A 15968-nucleotide genomic window follows, 5' to 3' on the forward strand; every position below is an offset into this window, starting at 1 on the left:
AAATTACACTCATGGGGACATCTGAATGGCCTACTCCTGGTCCAGTGTTCCTATTTTCCTGTCGGGCAGTTTGAGTATACGAGCGCACAGGGACGTCATACAGGAGTTTGAGTTGCAGGCCTCTGCATTGGTTGGGACATGTGCACTGAATGTGTGCCAGTCACTTTATGCTGTCAATCTTCTATCAGTTGCAGCACATCCTGCTTGTTAATCACTCACTGGGGAGTGATCAGCAACTCAGACATACATGATCCTAAACTGCACATCCCCATTGGGGTGACAGTCAAAACTACTGCTGGATAAAAACATGCACAACTGGAAGGAACGGGCCAAGACCGTACTGCCTGCCTGACATCTGAATTGTTACCCATTTTGAGGAGGCTGGATCTTTGTTGAGGAGCAGAATAATGCCGGTGTTGAAGGTGAGATAGGACTCCACCTGCAAGCTAGTGAGGAAGCCTCCAATCTGCAGTTTTCAGATGACAGGAGACATGGTGGAAAGGCAGGGGACCATTGGGGGAGCATCAGATTTCAGAGGCCATGCATAGACTGGACTGAAGTCTGGAGGAGTCCACCTACATTCAGACTGTTGTTGAAGCTCTGGCATGTGAGCATTTAGCTGCCTCAATGGAAAGGGTGGCAGCTGCCTTGGAGACCCAGGTCATGCAGAATGTTTTCAGACCTGCACTCCATCTGTCTAGCCATGGGTGCACTGAAGCAGTGGCTAATCAAGAGGGGGTTAGGGTACATCAGCCTCCAGGTGCCTGTTCACCTCAAGGAATCAGGGAGGTGCCATTGGGTCTCAAAAGGGGAGGACTTGCACCTGCTATGCACCCTCAGGGCTCTAACCCAAGACACTCCAAGGGTTCCTGCCACTCCACCTCCCCTCTGCCAGCGGCCCCCATTGTTTATAGTAGGTCATGTTGAGGGGAGTACACTGAGCAATAGACCCTGAGCAAGCCAGTGCTCTCCAGGCCTTGGGCCACCAGAGAACAACCACCAAAATCAACATAGTCAACAGGACATAGCAGTCAATAGGCTGCCTGCACCTCAGGATGTCAGGGCTGCAATGAGATTGTAGTAACAGAAAATGCAAGATAAATAAGTTTTCAATGTACACAGGTGTACAACCATTGTATTAACTTTTGGGCACTTATAAACACGTGTTCACTTGCACAGTTTGGAAAAGTCCTGGATTCCATCTTGCTGCTCGTTGCTTTAGTGACCCTGGGCATTTGAAGGTGTGGTCTGATGATAAACTCCTATAGATGTAGTTTCCTCACATTATCAATATAATGCCAGTCAATGATTCCACATGTTCATGATTGAGCATTGACCATCATTTGTGAGTGTGCGGCCTGGGCGCATATCATGCAAGCCACTACTTAGGGCAGCACGGTGGCCTAGTGGTTAGCACAACCGCCTCACGGCGCTGAGGTCCCAGGTTCGATCCCGGCTCTGGGTCACTGTCCGTGTGGAGTTTGCACATTCTCCCCGTGTCTGCGTGGGTTTAGCCCCCACAACCCAAAAAATGTGCAGGGTAGGTGGATTGGCCACGCTAAATTGCCCCTTAATTGGAAAAAATAATTGGGTAATCTAAATTTAAAAAAAAAAATGCAAGCCACTACTTGCAGCTCACCGTGTTCTGACCCTGAAAATGATGTCTGAGCAGAGTGTTCAGTGAGGTCATTCCAAGGAGTACTCAGTGGGAGTTTAGCAGGCCAGGTGAGTGGCAAGGAATGCTGTTTCAGGGTTGGAAGAGTGTACATTATTTTCTTCTCAGTAGAAAACCAGAGCCTTCTTTACCTGTTTGAAGAAAGCTTTGGTGGCACATCCAATCGTTATTGGCCATCCTGGGTGATTTGTCATTTTGTGCTAGGATGCAGGTGTAGAGTGAAAGTACGGAGGCAATCGGAAAGTTGACCTTCACTGCAAGAGGGATTGAATGTACGATTAAAGAGCTGTGTGCATTTGACTTTGTGAGACCTCATATGGTGATTTGTTTGGCCTGTTCATCTCCTTATCAAGGGTTGAAGTAAACCTCACATGACGGGTTTGCAAACAAAGTGCACCGGACCTCATTGAAGAACTGGGGTCTTATTTGTGAAGTGGGAGAGAGAATCAAATGGTCTGTCGGCTGGACTGTGCTGTGAATTATAAAGCAATCCATGTGAATCATCAATAGCTCTGACAGGGTTCTGTAGGGTCCATAGTGGGGCACGGTAGCACAGTGGTTAGCAGAGTTGCTTCACAGCTCCAGGGTCCCAGGTTCAATTCCCGGCTTGGGTCACCATCTGTGTGGAGTCTGCACGTTCTCCCCGTGTCTGCGTGGGTTTCCTCCGGGTGCTCCGGTTTCCTCCCACAGTCCAAAGATGTGCAGGGTAGGTGGATTGGCCTACCCTAATCGAAATTGCCCCTTAGTGTTGTAAAAGGTTGGGTGGGGTTACTGGTTTACGGGAATAGGGGGGGTGTGGGCTTTTTAAAAAACATTTCCAGGAGGCATTTAATGAAGTGCAACATCAAAGGTTATTGTGGAAACTGAAGCTCATGTTATGGGGGTAACATATTGGGATGGAGAGAAGATTGGCTGACCAACAGGAAACAGTGATTGGCAGCACGTAATGAATGGTGTGCCACAGAGATCAATGCTGGGACCTCAACTCTTTACAATTTAAATAAATGACTTGGATGAGGAGATTGAAGGGATGGTTGCCAAATTTGCTGATGAATCTCTCCTCAGAAGCACTCCGTAGTCGACAAACCGGCCTCATTAGCCAGGTCTTCTGGGGGCATCCTTTGTTCCCAAGGAGCCATCGCTCCAATCACTCAGCTCCTTCAGAAACATGTGGCCCTAGGACTGGTTCAGAATGTAGGCATTGTGAGAGGTCCCTGGGGACCGAACACAAACATGCAGGATTTGATTTCTGTGATCAGGTATCAACTACATGTTCAAAGAGTAGAGACTTTTCGCATAGAATGTGAATGTTGAATTTGATGAATGTGACTGACTGTTGCCAGGGAGCTCTCGAGGCCACATGTGTGCAGTCAATAGCCCCTTGCAATCAGGAAACCTGTGATTGCTGCAAATCCAAATGCTCGTGCAGCCTGGCTTTCGGGATCCAGGCGGAATTGGAAAAACTGGGCATGAGTCTCCTCCTGGATGCACGTGTGTGTCGTACAAGTTGCCATACAAGTCACCAGTGCAGTCCTGGAAGGAACCACTGGCAAAGACATTTATGGTGATGGTGACCTTTAATGCCACCAGATGGGATTTCCTTCAAGTCCTGGCTGAGAAGCCAGCAGCTGTGAGCAACCACATCCAAGACATCTTAAGGCACCTCAGGCATTGTGGTTTGCTCATTGTCTGCAATATACCTGTGATTTGGCCAATGCTCACATTGCACTGGCCTCTGGTCACCAGCATTCTAACCTTCTGACCCTGCTGACTCATGCTGCTCAGGCTCTGTGCCAACCTGTGATGGACAATCCTCTTCATCTAGATAATAGCCAGTAGAAAGTCAAAGTTGCCTGGAACCTCCACCATCTAGGTCTCAGTCTCTGAATGAATTGTAGAAATCAATCTAATGAGCATATTAGATGCAATAAGGCAGCACGGTAGCGTGGTGGTTAGCATAAATGCTTCACAGCTCCAGGGTCCCAGGTTCGATTCCCGGCTGGGTCACTGTCTGTGCGGAGTCTGCACATCCTCCCCGTGTGTGCGTGGGTTTCCTCTGGGTGCTCCGGTTTCCTCCCACAATCCAAAGATGTGTGGGTTAGGTGGATTGGCTATGCTAAATTGCCCTTAGTATCCTAAAAAATAAGGTTAATGGGGGTGGGGGGGTGGGGGGGGGGGGGGGGGGGGGGGTGGGGGGGGGGGTTGTTGGGTTACTGGTATAGTGTGGATACGTTGACTTGAGTAGGGTGATCATTGCTCGGCACAACATCGAGGGCCGAAGGGCCTGTTCTGTGTTGTACTGTTCTAAATCTAAATCTAAATTTGCAGTTTTGCCTCCATCTCAATCACCAAACCAGTGCTTAGCCTGCCCTCCCTATAGACATGGCAGCCTCACCCAACCCCTTCCAGGTGAAGGACATCTTGGAGGACCAGGGATGTGTGTTCCACCTGTTCATTCGTGACTGTGCATTGATACATTTCGCTTTGACTGGAGCGATGACAGTCATGTACAAGAACCCTCCCACAGACATTACTCGCATTGAAAGACGTACTGTATGAGCGCTTGGCAGCCATGACCATTCGCCCATGAGGTTGGAAGTTTGTAGTCGGGAGCTTGCTGCTGTCCACCTAGTGTGCCCCTTGGAAACATCCACCTCCCTCGTTCCCTTCATCCCTGCCTCTGACAGAAGCAGATGGCAAATCGCACAGAATGAACGGCAGCTTCAGATCTGGCTGTCAATGTTCTGTGACCCATGAACCAGGAAACAAAGCTGCTGCTGTGTTCGCTTCACTATAGATGGGAGAACATAACTGAGCATGGTTTTCACACAAATGCCTCGTGATCATTCGGCTGTCCTTTTAGTCAGCCAATTGTGTTCATCTTGAACTCTATCCACCCAAAGAAACCTTCCACCCACTTTGAGAAGTTACATGTACAGAAGAACTGTATTGCGAGGACAATCCTCGAAGAATGGTGTGCGTGAATTTCCGGACGCGCTCCACCACCTTCGACCCTCCCCTGTCATCCACCAACTTTCCCCCATCACTGATTTTCTTTTTTCTTTTTATTTTAAATTTAGTGTGCCCAATTCATTTTTTCCAAATGTTGCCAAAGCACCTGGCCGGCACAGCTTTGGGTTTTGGGGGTGAAACCACGCAAACACGGGGAGAAAGTGCAAACTCCACACGGACAGTGACCCAGAGCTAGGATCGAACCTCGGCGCCACGAGGCAGCAGTGCTAACCACTGTGCCACCATGCTGTCCCCTTCCCCATCACTGATGACCCACCTAATATAACCTCTCTGTCACCTTTGAACCTCTTTGCACCTTTAACTGTCATCCTCCACATGCCTTCTCTCTCCTCTGAATCAATACCCATTACCCTCTCCATGCTCACCCTGACTCTGACCCTTCCCACCTGTTTTGTCCGTTATCATGACTCGCCCCCAAGAAACTTTCGCTACCTCACTATTACCTTGATCCTGCAATCCCACCCCTTTTCTGTCCTTCCTCTGACTGTGACTGTTCCCTCCACTGCTGAGGACCATCTTTCACCGTCCCTTCTCAGAAACTCCATCCCCCACCCGACCAAAGTACCGTGGACCAACAAGCAAGGCCCTTCCCTCCATCTCACAACCCTGCATGCTTGCATTCCCTTACTGACGCCCTCCCTTTCCCAGGCAGTTAGTCTTCCTTCCCTGGAAAGCCTCCTGCACATCCTCACTTATCCTGCCTCCCATGTCTCACCTTCGCGCTGTGGGGCCCACCAGCAACCAATCGCAATCAAGCGGCTGGCATTTGTGAGCGGTCCCCAAGAAGGCCAAAGCAATGGTTTACTCATTTAAAAAGCTTGGAAGAAGTCAAGCCTGCCAGGTGTACGCCACTTATATACAGTCGTAAATGTGAACGTTCTAATTTCTGACTGGCGGGGAAATTAATTTGAAGGGGACCTTAATTCTGATGAGCTGGCCTTTTGATGAGCATGAATGACATGCTAATGCATGCAAAAGGACTTCCCAACATTGTTCGTTGGGAATCTCAACCCACCTTTGAAGTCCCGGGAAATTGATTATTGGCCTCATGCCCACCCACCAAGCTTCCCGTTGTTGTTGGACTTAGAAAATTCAACCCTTGATTTCCGCACATCCTTTTCTATTTCTTTTTTTTTCAAACAACTGTCCAATTCCCTTTTCAAATCATTCATGAGCTCTGCTTCAGTGATTGTTTGTGGCAGAGAATTTCACGTTTTAAAATGCCTGCTGTGCAAATAAATTTGTTTTGTGATTATGTTAAAGCGGAGTTCTGTCGTTACCATTGAGCTGAGCACTCAAAACCCTTCATCATGTCGAAAAACCTCAATCTAGTCATCCGGAAACTTCACAGCTCTAATTTTTAAAAAATAGTCCTCAAGACAGGATTGCAATGCACATAAACAAACAAAATGTGGTAAATAGGTTTGGTGAGCGGCAAGCATAAATAGCAGCATGGGAATATGATTTTGTGATAATAACAGAAATATGGGCTTACAATGGTGAGGACTGGCCATTAATATACAGGGATAATAAATAATCTGAAAAATAGAGAAGGAAAACAGGGAGGTGGGGGTAACGATTAGGGAAGAAATCGCAATGTTAGAAAGAGAGGATTTCTTTGAGAGGTCACGGACAGAGTCCATTTGGTTGGAGCTGAGAAGCAAAAGAGTTAATGTCTCTCTTTTGGGGGGTTTCAAAGGCCTCCAGCTAGTGAGCGAGAGAGGAAGAAACCGACCGGGAAATCACAGAGATATGTCATAACTATAAAATGGTGATTCCAGGAATCTTTGAATACGCAAATATCAGTTGGGATAACGTTAGAGCAAAGGGTAAAGAGGGGAAGAAATTTCTGAACTGTGCTCAAGAGTACCTCCTTGAACGGTGTGTTCTCAGCTGATTAAATAGGAGGCATTTCTCTATCTGGTGTTGAAAAATGAGATGGGTCAAGTGAAAAAATGTCTGTGGGGAAACGTTTGGGTAAGAGTGATCATTCTATCGCAAAGTCCTCGCAACGACAGGCCGGTTAGTCTATCATCAGTAGTGGTAGATATTTTGGAATCTATACTTATTAAAAAATCTTAGGAACTTGGAACTTTGAACAGTTTGAGTTAATTAAAGACTGCCAGCATGGATTTGTAACAGATAGACTGCGCCTGACTCATCTAACTGGAATTTTTCATGAGGTAACAGAGATGGTTGATGAAGGAAATGGGGTGGATGTTGTCCATATAGATTTGAAGAAATAATTTGACAATATACTGCATAAAAGGCTGGTTAACTAAATTGGGCGAATAGAGTAGGAGAGGCAGTGTGTAATTGGCTGAAGGACAGAGAGCAGCGAATTGTGTTGACGGTTGTTTTTCAGTCTGGAGGGTGGTAGGCAGTGAGTGATAGGACCACTGTCTCTTTGTTATATGTAAATTAGTTGATCTTGGAATATGGAGTAAAATATCAAAAAATGCTGACAAGACCCAACTTGGAAGAGTGACGATGATACAAAATGTCTGCAACAGCTGGCAGAAAGGGCAAACAAATGGCAGATGGATGTAGCATAGAGAGGTATGGGATGGTGTGTTTAGACGGCGAGAGACAGAGGAAGGCAATATAGATTTAATGCCACAATTCTAGGACCCTGAAAAGTACTGAAGATCAGAGGGACCTCTACATATCTGCAGATTCCTGAAAGGGGGAAGGGCAGGTAAATAAGATGGTTATGAAGGCATATGGAATATTTGCCTTTATTAGCTGAGGAATAGAATACAAGAGCAGGGAAGTCTTGCTGGAACTGCTTAAAACACTGGTTAGACTGCAACTGGAGTGCTGCGTGCAGCTCTGTTCATCACCAGTAAGAAGGATGTGATTGTACTGGGAGGGCGGAGAGGAGATTCACCAGGTTGCTGCCTGCGCTGGAGGGTCTGAATTATGACTATAATCTGGGGCTGTTTTCCTTGGAGCAGAGAATGTTGAGGAGGGGTTTGATCGAGGTGCATAAGATAATGAGGGGCATAGATAGGGTGGATAGGAAGGCACTTTTTCGATCAGTAGCGGGGTCAATAACCAGGGCGCTCTGGCTTAAGGTAAGAGGTAGCAGTTTAAGAGAGGAGTTGAGGAGAAACATTCTCACCAGAGGGTGGGAGTCTGGAAGTCATTTCCTAAAAGGTGGTTGAGTCAGAAACCCCAGTAACATTTAAGAAGTATTTAGAAATCCATTTCTGCTGTTGTAACCTCCAGGGCTATGTGCCAAGTGCTGGAAAATGGGAATAGTGCAGTCAGATTGACCAAATGTCTCCTTCTGTGCTGTAAACATCTATGAATCGTTAAAGAGTGTGCAGGAACAGAGGGACTTGGGGTGCATGTGCATCGATCCTTGAAGATGCATGTCATACTGAGAAAGTGTTTTAACAAAGGTTATGAGATCTTGGGCTTCATAAAGAGCGGAATTGGGCATGATATAATGGCTGCGCCACACCTGACTCGGGGTGTGACGTAGCCGGAAAATCTCGCGAGATTTACCCGGCTCACATGCCTAGTGAGATGCCGGTGCGGGCAAAATGCCACCTGGGCACTGCCGGCCTGGCATGCTGGCAGTGACACCTGGGCACCCTTGCAATGTCTTGGGTGGCACGCAGGTGGCATTTTATCCATGCTGTGGATTGGACCCAGGGGTGCTTTGTCTTATTAGGTGGAGTGTGGGGCTCGTGACCCCCTTCTAGGTGAGTCGGTGGGGATCCGGGTCATAGCAGGGGTCTCGGGTACGGGGCACATTTTTAAATTACGCCCAAGCTCTTCTTGCACTGGCGAACAGAACTCCTCAGTGCAGGGAATTAGATTACTTGCAGTCTTGATGGGGCATTGCCCGCTGATGCCCTGAAACAAAACTGTGCCCCATTAGATAGTGGAGTCTTTCTCGGCATTGCAAGTGCCGGGAAACGCCCGGCTAAACGTGCTTGAGATGCGACTCTGTTTCATTTCCGTTGATCGTGCATATTAAGTACAAAAGCAGGGAAGTTATAGTGAACTTGTATAAAGCTCTGATCCGGCTCCAATTAGAGTACTATGTTCAATTCTGTTCACCACGTTTCAGGAAAGATGTGAACGTCGTTCAGAGGAGGCAAAGGAGATTTATCAGAGGTATTCCGGAAAGTGGGAGGGTTTTAGTTACAAGATTTGGTTGGAAAGCCTGGGGTTGTGCTCCTTGGAGCAAAGGAAGTTGAGGGGAGATTTGATTGAGGTGCATAAGAGTAGCAGGTTTAGATAAGGTAGGCAAAGCAAAGCTCCTCTAACTTATTAACTAATTGTGAAGCCCCAGGAGACACAGATTTATGATTTTGAGCAAGAGATGCAGGGGGAACATGAGGAGGAACTATTTTACACAGTGAGTGGTAATAACCTGGAACTTACTATCCACGAGGGTGGAAACAATCAATGATTTCAAAAGGAAATTAGATGGCACTTGAAGGAAATAAACTTACATGGCCATGCGGATCGAGTAGCAGAGCAGGACTGATTGCATTGCTCTGTGGGGAGCAAACATAGACCTCGATGGGTTTTGTAACCTGTGCCATAAATTACTCCATGACTCTTAGTTCTTGTGTTTCTCTCTCTGGTTGTTTATAAATTTAGAATATCCAATTTTTTTTTCCAATTAAGGGACAATTTAGCATGGCCTATTCATCTACATTGCACATCTTTGGGTTGTGGGGGTGAAACCCATACAGACATGGGGAGAATGTGCAAACTCCACACAGACAGTGAACCTGGGCCGGGATCGTAGAATATAGAACATAGAACAGACAGTGCAGAAAGAGGCCATTCGGCCCATCGAGTTTGCCTCGACCCACTTAAGCCCTCACTTCCACCCTATCCCCGTAACCCAATAACCCTTCCTAACCTTTTTGGTCACTATGGACAATTTATCATGGCCAATCCACCTAACCTGCATGTTTTTGGACTGTGGGAGGAAATCAGAGCACCCGAAGGAAACCCACGCAGACATGGGGAGAACGTGCAGACTCCGCACAGACAGTGACCCAGCGGGGAATCGAACCTGAGACCCTGGCACTGTGAAGCCACAGTGCTATCCACTTGTGCTACCGTGCTGCACTAAATTAAAAAAAATTCCAGAGGACATCCTCCCCCCCCCATCTTTACCATCCTGTTTTTTACCTCCTGATAGCAAATGACCAAAATTATACCCAATACTCCAATTGTGGCATAACTAAGGGTTGGTTTGAGTGTAGAATTATCCTCTTGATTTGTAATATTTGCCTTCAGTTACAGAACCAAGCATTTTGTTTGCCTTTTTATGGTGTTAACCACGTGTGATATCACCTTTAATGCATATTTTCATGTCTAGGGTACTTTGATTATTTTTTTCCATTTAATGTCCTATCATTTAAATTGTATTTCCTTCCCTTCCCTGTATATCTTGTTAGTTTTGTAAGGGCAACAAAGAATCGACACCGAGTAGTTTGAAACAAAGACATTTTACAATAACTATAATTTATAGCTCCAGTAATTCTCTACTTCGTCTTCTCGAGTCGATGCCATACTGGTCGACTCTATTTATATATCCAGAAATTGTTTTCTTTTTTAAATTTAGAGTACCCAATAAATTTTTTCCAATTAAGGGGCAATTTAGCGTGGCCAATCCACCTACCCTGCACATCTTTGGGTTGTGGGGGTGAAACTCACGCAAACACGGGGAGAATGTGCAAACTCCACACGGACAGTGACCCAGAGCCGGGATCGAACCTGGGACCTCGGCGCTGTGAGGCAGAAATGCTAACTACCGCGCCACCGTGCTTCCCTATCGAGAGATTGTTAACGGTCCCCCCTCCCTTATCGGGGGAGCTGGTATTCTGCAAGATCAATGGGGTAGTTAATCATCCCTACCCCATATGACCCACGCAGATTAGCTTATCTATGTCCCCTGCAATCTTTGCCAAAGCCTCAATTTTTGCACCAATTCACTATATATGTGCTGCAGGGGGCAACTTCAACATTGACCCTTCAGCAGACCACTCACAACATATTCCCAAACTAAGAAACCTCCTTTCACCTCTGGTCTTTACTTCCTCCCTTCTCATCATCTCTTTTTAGATAGCGAGCAATATAGTTGGCGATCAGAGCGTTAGATACAAAAGCAATTTTTCAAAATTATGTCATGGGATGAGGGTGTCGCCCATTTGTTGCTCATCCCTAATTGCCCTTTAATTGAGGATCTCACTAGGCCATTTCAGAGGGCAGTTAAGAGTTAACCACCTTACTGTGGATCTGGAGTCACATGTAAATCAGACCAGGTTCGGACAGGAGATTTCCTTCCCTAAAGGACATTAGTGAACCAGATGGGTTTTAATCAACAATGGTTGCTCGGTCATGATTACAATTTTAATTCCAGATTTGAGCTGAACTCACGCAATCTGCCATGTTGGGATTGGAACCAGGGCAGTTTGGTGGCGCAGTGGGTTAGCCCTGTTGCCTCACGGTGCCAGGGTCCCAGATATGATCCCAGCTCTGGGTCCATTTGGAGTTTGCACATTCTCCCCGTGTCTGCGTGGCTTTCACCCCCACAACCCAAAGATGTGCAGGGTAGGTGAATCGGCCACACTAAATTGTCCCTTAATTGGGGAAAAAATGAATTGTGTACACTAAATTTTTTTTAAATGTTGGGATTTGAACCCAGATCCCGAGAGCATTATCCTGGGTCTCTGGATTACAAGTCCAGTGATAATACCACTATGCCACCACCTTCCTGGATTCCGCCACTGTTTGACATTAAGATGTTTCTGCTGATGTAGTGAGGTAGAATTTCAACTTGTCAGCTGAGCATGAAACTGGCTGGCAGATCAGCTGTCCATTAGTGGGATGAGCTGATTTTCATTTCTAGTTTTATACCTGGGTGATACATTAAGGAATTACCCCAAGGTCTTCAATTGCAGAATAACACTTTGCTGTAAATATTTTAGCTGTGCATTGTTCTCTAAATGGTCATTAATTAGATATTATATTTCATCAGGCCAGCAAAAGAGTTCATTAATAGGGACCTAAACTGTTGATAGTTTTCAATTGGGTGAAGTAAACACCTAAATCAATAATTAATGATTTATCGATCTAATCCAGGGGTGGGCAAACTACGGCCCGCCAAAGGTCTTTATGCGGCCCACCAAGATCAAGTCATAAAAAAAATTTTTTTTTAAGGTTAATGGGGGGTGGCTGTTGGGTTACTGGTATAGGGTGGATACGTTGACTTGAGTAGGGTGATCATTGCTCGGCACAACATGTGTTTCATTTGAAGTTTCTACTTTAAAATATTAATTAATAAAAATTAATTGCTTTTTTTTCTTTAAAAACCTTTTATTTTGGCTATTTTAAATATTAATTATTTTACTTAATATACTATGCGGCCCTTTAAAATTGTGAATTTCTGAATCTGGCCCTTGCACGGAAAAGTTTGCCCACCCCTGATCTAATCTGTCCACATCTGTTTTTGGCAACGAATATTTTGAATAATAAAATTATTGCTCGTACAGGAACATTTGCTGAGACTGGATTAACTCAGTATTGTTGAATGATTTCTACCCCCCTCCCAGTATTGTGCGGGGTTTTCTGTCTATTTGATTCAATGAGATTCCCCCTTATTCTTCCAAATGCCAGTGAATACAGGCATATTTGACACAATCTCTCCTTATACTACAATCGTGTCATCTCAGGAATCCGTCTAGCCTTTGCTGCACTCCCTCTATGCAAGTATATAGTTTCTTAGATAAGGACACCACAAAACTGCACACAATACTTTAGGTGTGGCCTCACCAAGTCCCTGTACAGTTGCAGCAAGACACCATTGCTCGTGTACTCCAGTGCACTTGCAATGAAGACCAACCATTTGCCATTTGCCTTCCAAACGGCTTGCTGTATCTGCATGCTTGGGAGCTTGTACCTTTACAATAAATTTGCAAACATTAAATGAAGACGCTAAGTACGAAACACTGCAGTGAGTCACACATGAATACAAACAAATTTGTAAATAAAAGTGCAAAATAATCTATAAATAATAGATAATATTTCCAATCAATCAGTGCACTTTTTCATTAAGGCATTTTCCAGTGGAAGGTATGTAGGCCAGGGAGGTTTCCTGGTGTGCTGAATTGATTAATCTTGGTCAGAGTGATGATAGGTGTGCCACGACTAGTCACAAGGCAAGTTGGGGGAGATCAACCAGACTTCCCGCTCCTGATACAAAAGGAAAATACTGTGGATGCTGAAAATGCAAACGTTATACAGAAAATACTGGAAATGCTCAGCAGGTCTCGTAGCATCTATGGGGAGAGTTGATGGGCGGGATTCTCTGGTCATCGACGCTGAAATCGCATGCGGCGATCAGCGTAGAATCCCCATTTACGACCAAAACGGGGACGGCGCCACTTTCATGATGCTCCACCCTCTCCAAAGCCGCGTACTCAGAGAGTACTCCGTGCGCCGTATCGACGGCCTCAGGATGTTGCTTGAGGCCCACCCCCGATGCCGAGTTACCGCTCGCGTGTGGTCTCATCCATCAAAAACTTGGCATGGCGGCTGCGGACTCATCCAACGCTGCCACAGTCGGGGGAGGGCCAATCCGCGGGCAGTGGGCACTCTGACAGGGGCTGGGGACACTGTGGGGTGGTGGTCCGAGCGCACGTGCCGGCCAAAGAGGCGGCACTATTTTGCAGGCCGGGTCCGCGGGCGGCCAGCGCCATGTTGCATGGCAACTGCAGGCCGCCACCATGCGCATGTGTGGCCATGGGTCCGGCAATTCTCCGTGCCGTATCGGCAGCTGGAGCTTGGTGCTCTACGCTGCCTCCCTGCTCACCCCCAGCCATTTTGTCTGTCGTAAAACGCCACCGTTTACACGCCGGCGTGGGGACATAGCCTCAAAATCTGAGAATCCTGCTCAATGTTTTCACACAAAACATTCACCAACCAGAAATGGATGTTACCAAACCGGTTGAATAATTCCCAGCATTATATAGCACTCCTGATCATTCTCAATGGCTCCAACTGAAAAGTGTATAAATATTGTATGAGAATACAATCGAGCTTGGTTCTGATATTCCGTACGCACGTTAACAGCCTGGACTCGTACGTGAAGAATGGACCAGTTACATGAAGGGGTCTTTGGCACCATGGAATCATTTGTCAGCAGGGCTTACCACCTTACATCAGGGAAGGAAGGAAATAGTGTGGCATGTGTATCAATGTTTAATGTTATGATCACTATAGGTATTTCAGGTACATTTCTGAACATTACTGTGCCCCCGACAAAGCCAACGCTTTGTTGTTTTTGAATGTTTACACTTAAAATGCAATTTAGCTGCCAGTAATTTACTTCTATACTTACCAACAGTTTGGGAATTGTCCCAAATGCTGCGGGTACAATACATGACAGGGTTTCTCTAGCTGTCTGGTGCATTTGCCACACTGTGTCCTCCCTGTTGAACATCTGGTAGCACTGTCCGCTTCTCTATCTGAAATGTAAACCATTTTTATGACACGTGTCTGAAGTCAGATTTCATTTCATTTAAAAACTGTTTTTTGTTCATCAGACAAGCTGGCCTGAATCAAGCAGCTGAGAAACATTATGGATTGGCAACAGCACTGCGAGCAAATGTAAGTGAATACAATCATAACCAGAACAGCAGCATCCCATGATTAACGCCGTCTTCTATTCATTACATCATCCGAAAACAATGCCCTCCTCTCCCCCCCCCCCTATTAAATGCACTTAAGGTTGCATCTGAGGGATCACACTGCGCTTGGCAGTAGAGAGCTATTTGTGTGCCTACCTGGTATTGATGTTTGAAGAACGGAAGCAAGGTGTTCGCTTTCTCAAAATGTTTTTTAAAAAGTGTGGTAATTTTTTTAACTGCCCAAGCAAGACTAACCTTTCTAATTTGGTTCAATTCTGTTCTGAACTTACGTTCCACACAATATTAAGGCCGGATGGTGTGAAAGAGTCTCCCTGAACGATCTCGCGGTGCTAAGATTGAGATTTAGATCTGGTCCTGACTATAGAGTCTTGCTGCGACCTCTGGCTGATGGATCAGTGGAATTTGTGCTCGAATCTGTTTTCCCCATTTCAGTACACAGTGAGATACCGGGTATGCTATGGCAGAACGTAATATATTGCAAAACACGCAAGATTCTCTCAGCGTGTTTCTCAGCGGTAAGAGGTGGTTCCCCCGATGGCCGGCGGTGAGATCTTCTCCTCCCACCACAATCACTGGAATTTCCCATTGAATCCACCCCACTCCACCGGGACACCCGCTCCTGGCGGGGTACACCATCGACGGGACCAGAAGATCCCGCCAGCGTGGACAGCCAGAAGATCTTGCCCACTATTTTATTAATAGGACAGTTTTTAGTGCGGTAAAGCTGACATTAAGTACCTCTGCAGATAGATGAACAGTTGATGGCGAACCTGTGGTGGAAGAAAGGAGGGTAATCCACAGCTAAATTATTATTTTTCCAGAAATGGTATTTAACTATGCACTTAACACATAACCATTAGAAATTATGAGGTAAAGATGTGGCTTTATAAACACTATACATTTTGTGACAGCGTGCAGTAAACAGATATACACTTAAATTTATTTTTGTCGAAGTTGGCAGTCATTATTTTGTTCTGAGCACAAGTACTTGCTACACATCAAGAAGCATTACTGCCCTTATTGCAAAAAGCCTTATTCAGTGGTGATATAAACAGTTCATATGGTTTTCAGACACTGGGCGTGATTCAGCGACCATGTTGTGCCCGGCGTGGATCCAGGCACAATGAGTAATTCGCTCGTGACTCTCAAATCGGCCTCCATGCCAGGCGCAAAACCTCGCGTGTGTCACCTGACTCACTCCGCCCAGGCGAGGGCAAGATCCACATCTGAATATTTAACTAATTTAAATGCTCGGACACAGTCCGTGTACACCCAGCACCCAGGACTTCCGCCCCTGGGAGACCTTGCCAGGGCACCATTTAGTACTGGTCCACACAAATGTGGGCCAGTTGTAACAACACCTAGGATAGCCTCCCAGGCCATTGGAGATCCTGGGATGGTCGGGAAAAGGGCAGAGTGGCACCCTGGCACTCCTCCTGGCACCTGGGTACCTTGGCACTGCTAGCCTGGCACCCTGGCAGTGCCACACAGGCATTGCCCGGGTACCCATGTGACACTGCTAGAGTGCCATGCTGGCAGTGCCAGAGTGCCCAGGTCTCAGATTGATACTG

The 15968-nt window shown here is 46.3% G+C and overlaps 1 protein-coding gene across 2 annotated transcripts in view; it reads left to right on the top strand.

Moving 5' to 3' along the window:
* tmtc2a (transmembrane O-mannosyltransferase targeting cadherins 2a) overlaps nucleotides 1–15968 on the top strand; it is a 204281-nt gene that overhangs the window by 175245 nt on the left and 13068 nt on the right. For both annotated transcript variants that reach the window (XM_038780384.1, XM_038780385.1), the window contains exon 11: nucleotides 14293–14356. In XM_038780384.1, coding sequence (XP_038636312.1) covers nucleotides 14293–14356 — 64 coding nt within the window. The remainder of the gene's footprint in view (nucleotides 1–14292; nucleotides 14357–15968) is intronic.

The sequence above is a fragment of the Scyliorhinus canicula genome, chromosome 20 (genome assembly GCF_902713615.1).
Source record: "Scyliorhinus canicula chromosome 20, sScyCan1.1, whole genome shotgun sequence".
NCBI classification, from domain to species: Eukaryota; Metazoa; Chordata; class Chondrichthyes; order Carcharhiniformes; family Scyliorhinidae; genus Scyliorhinus; species Scyliorhinus canicula.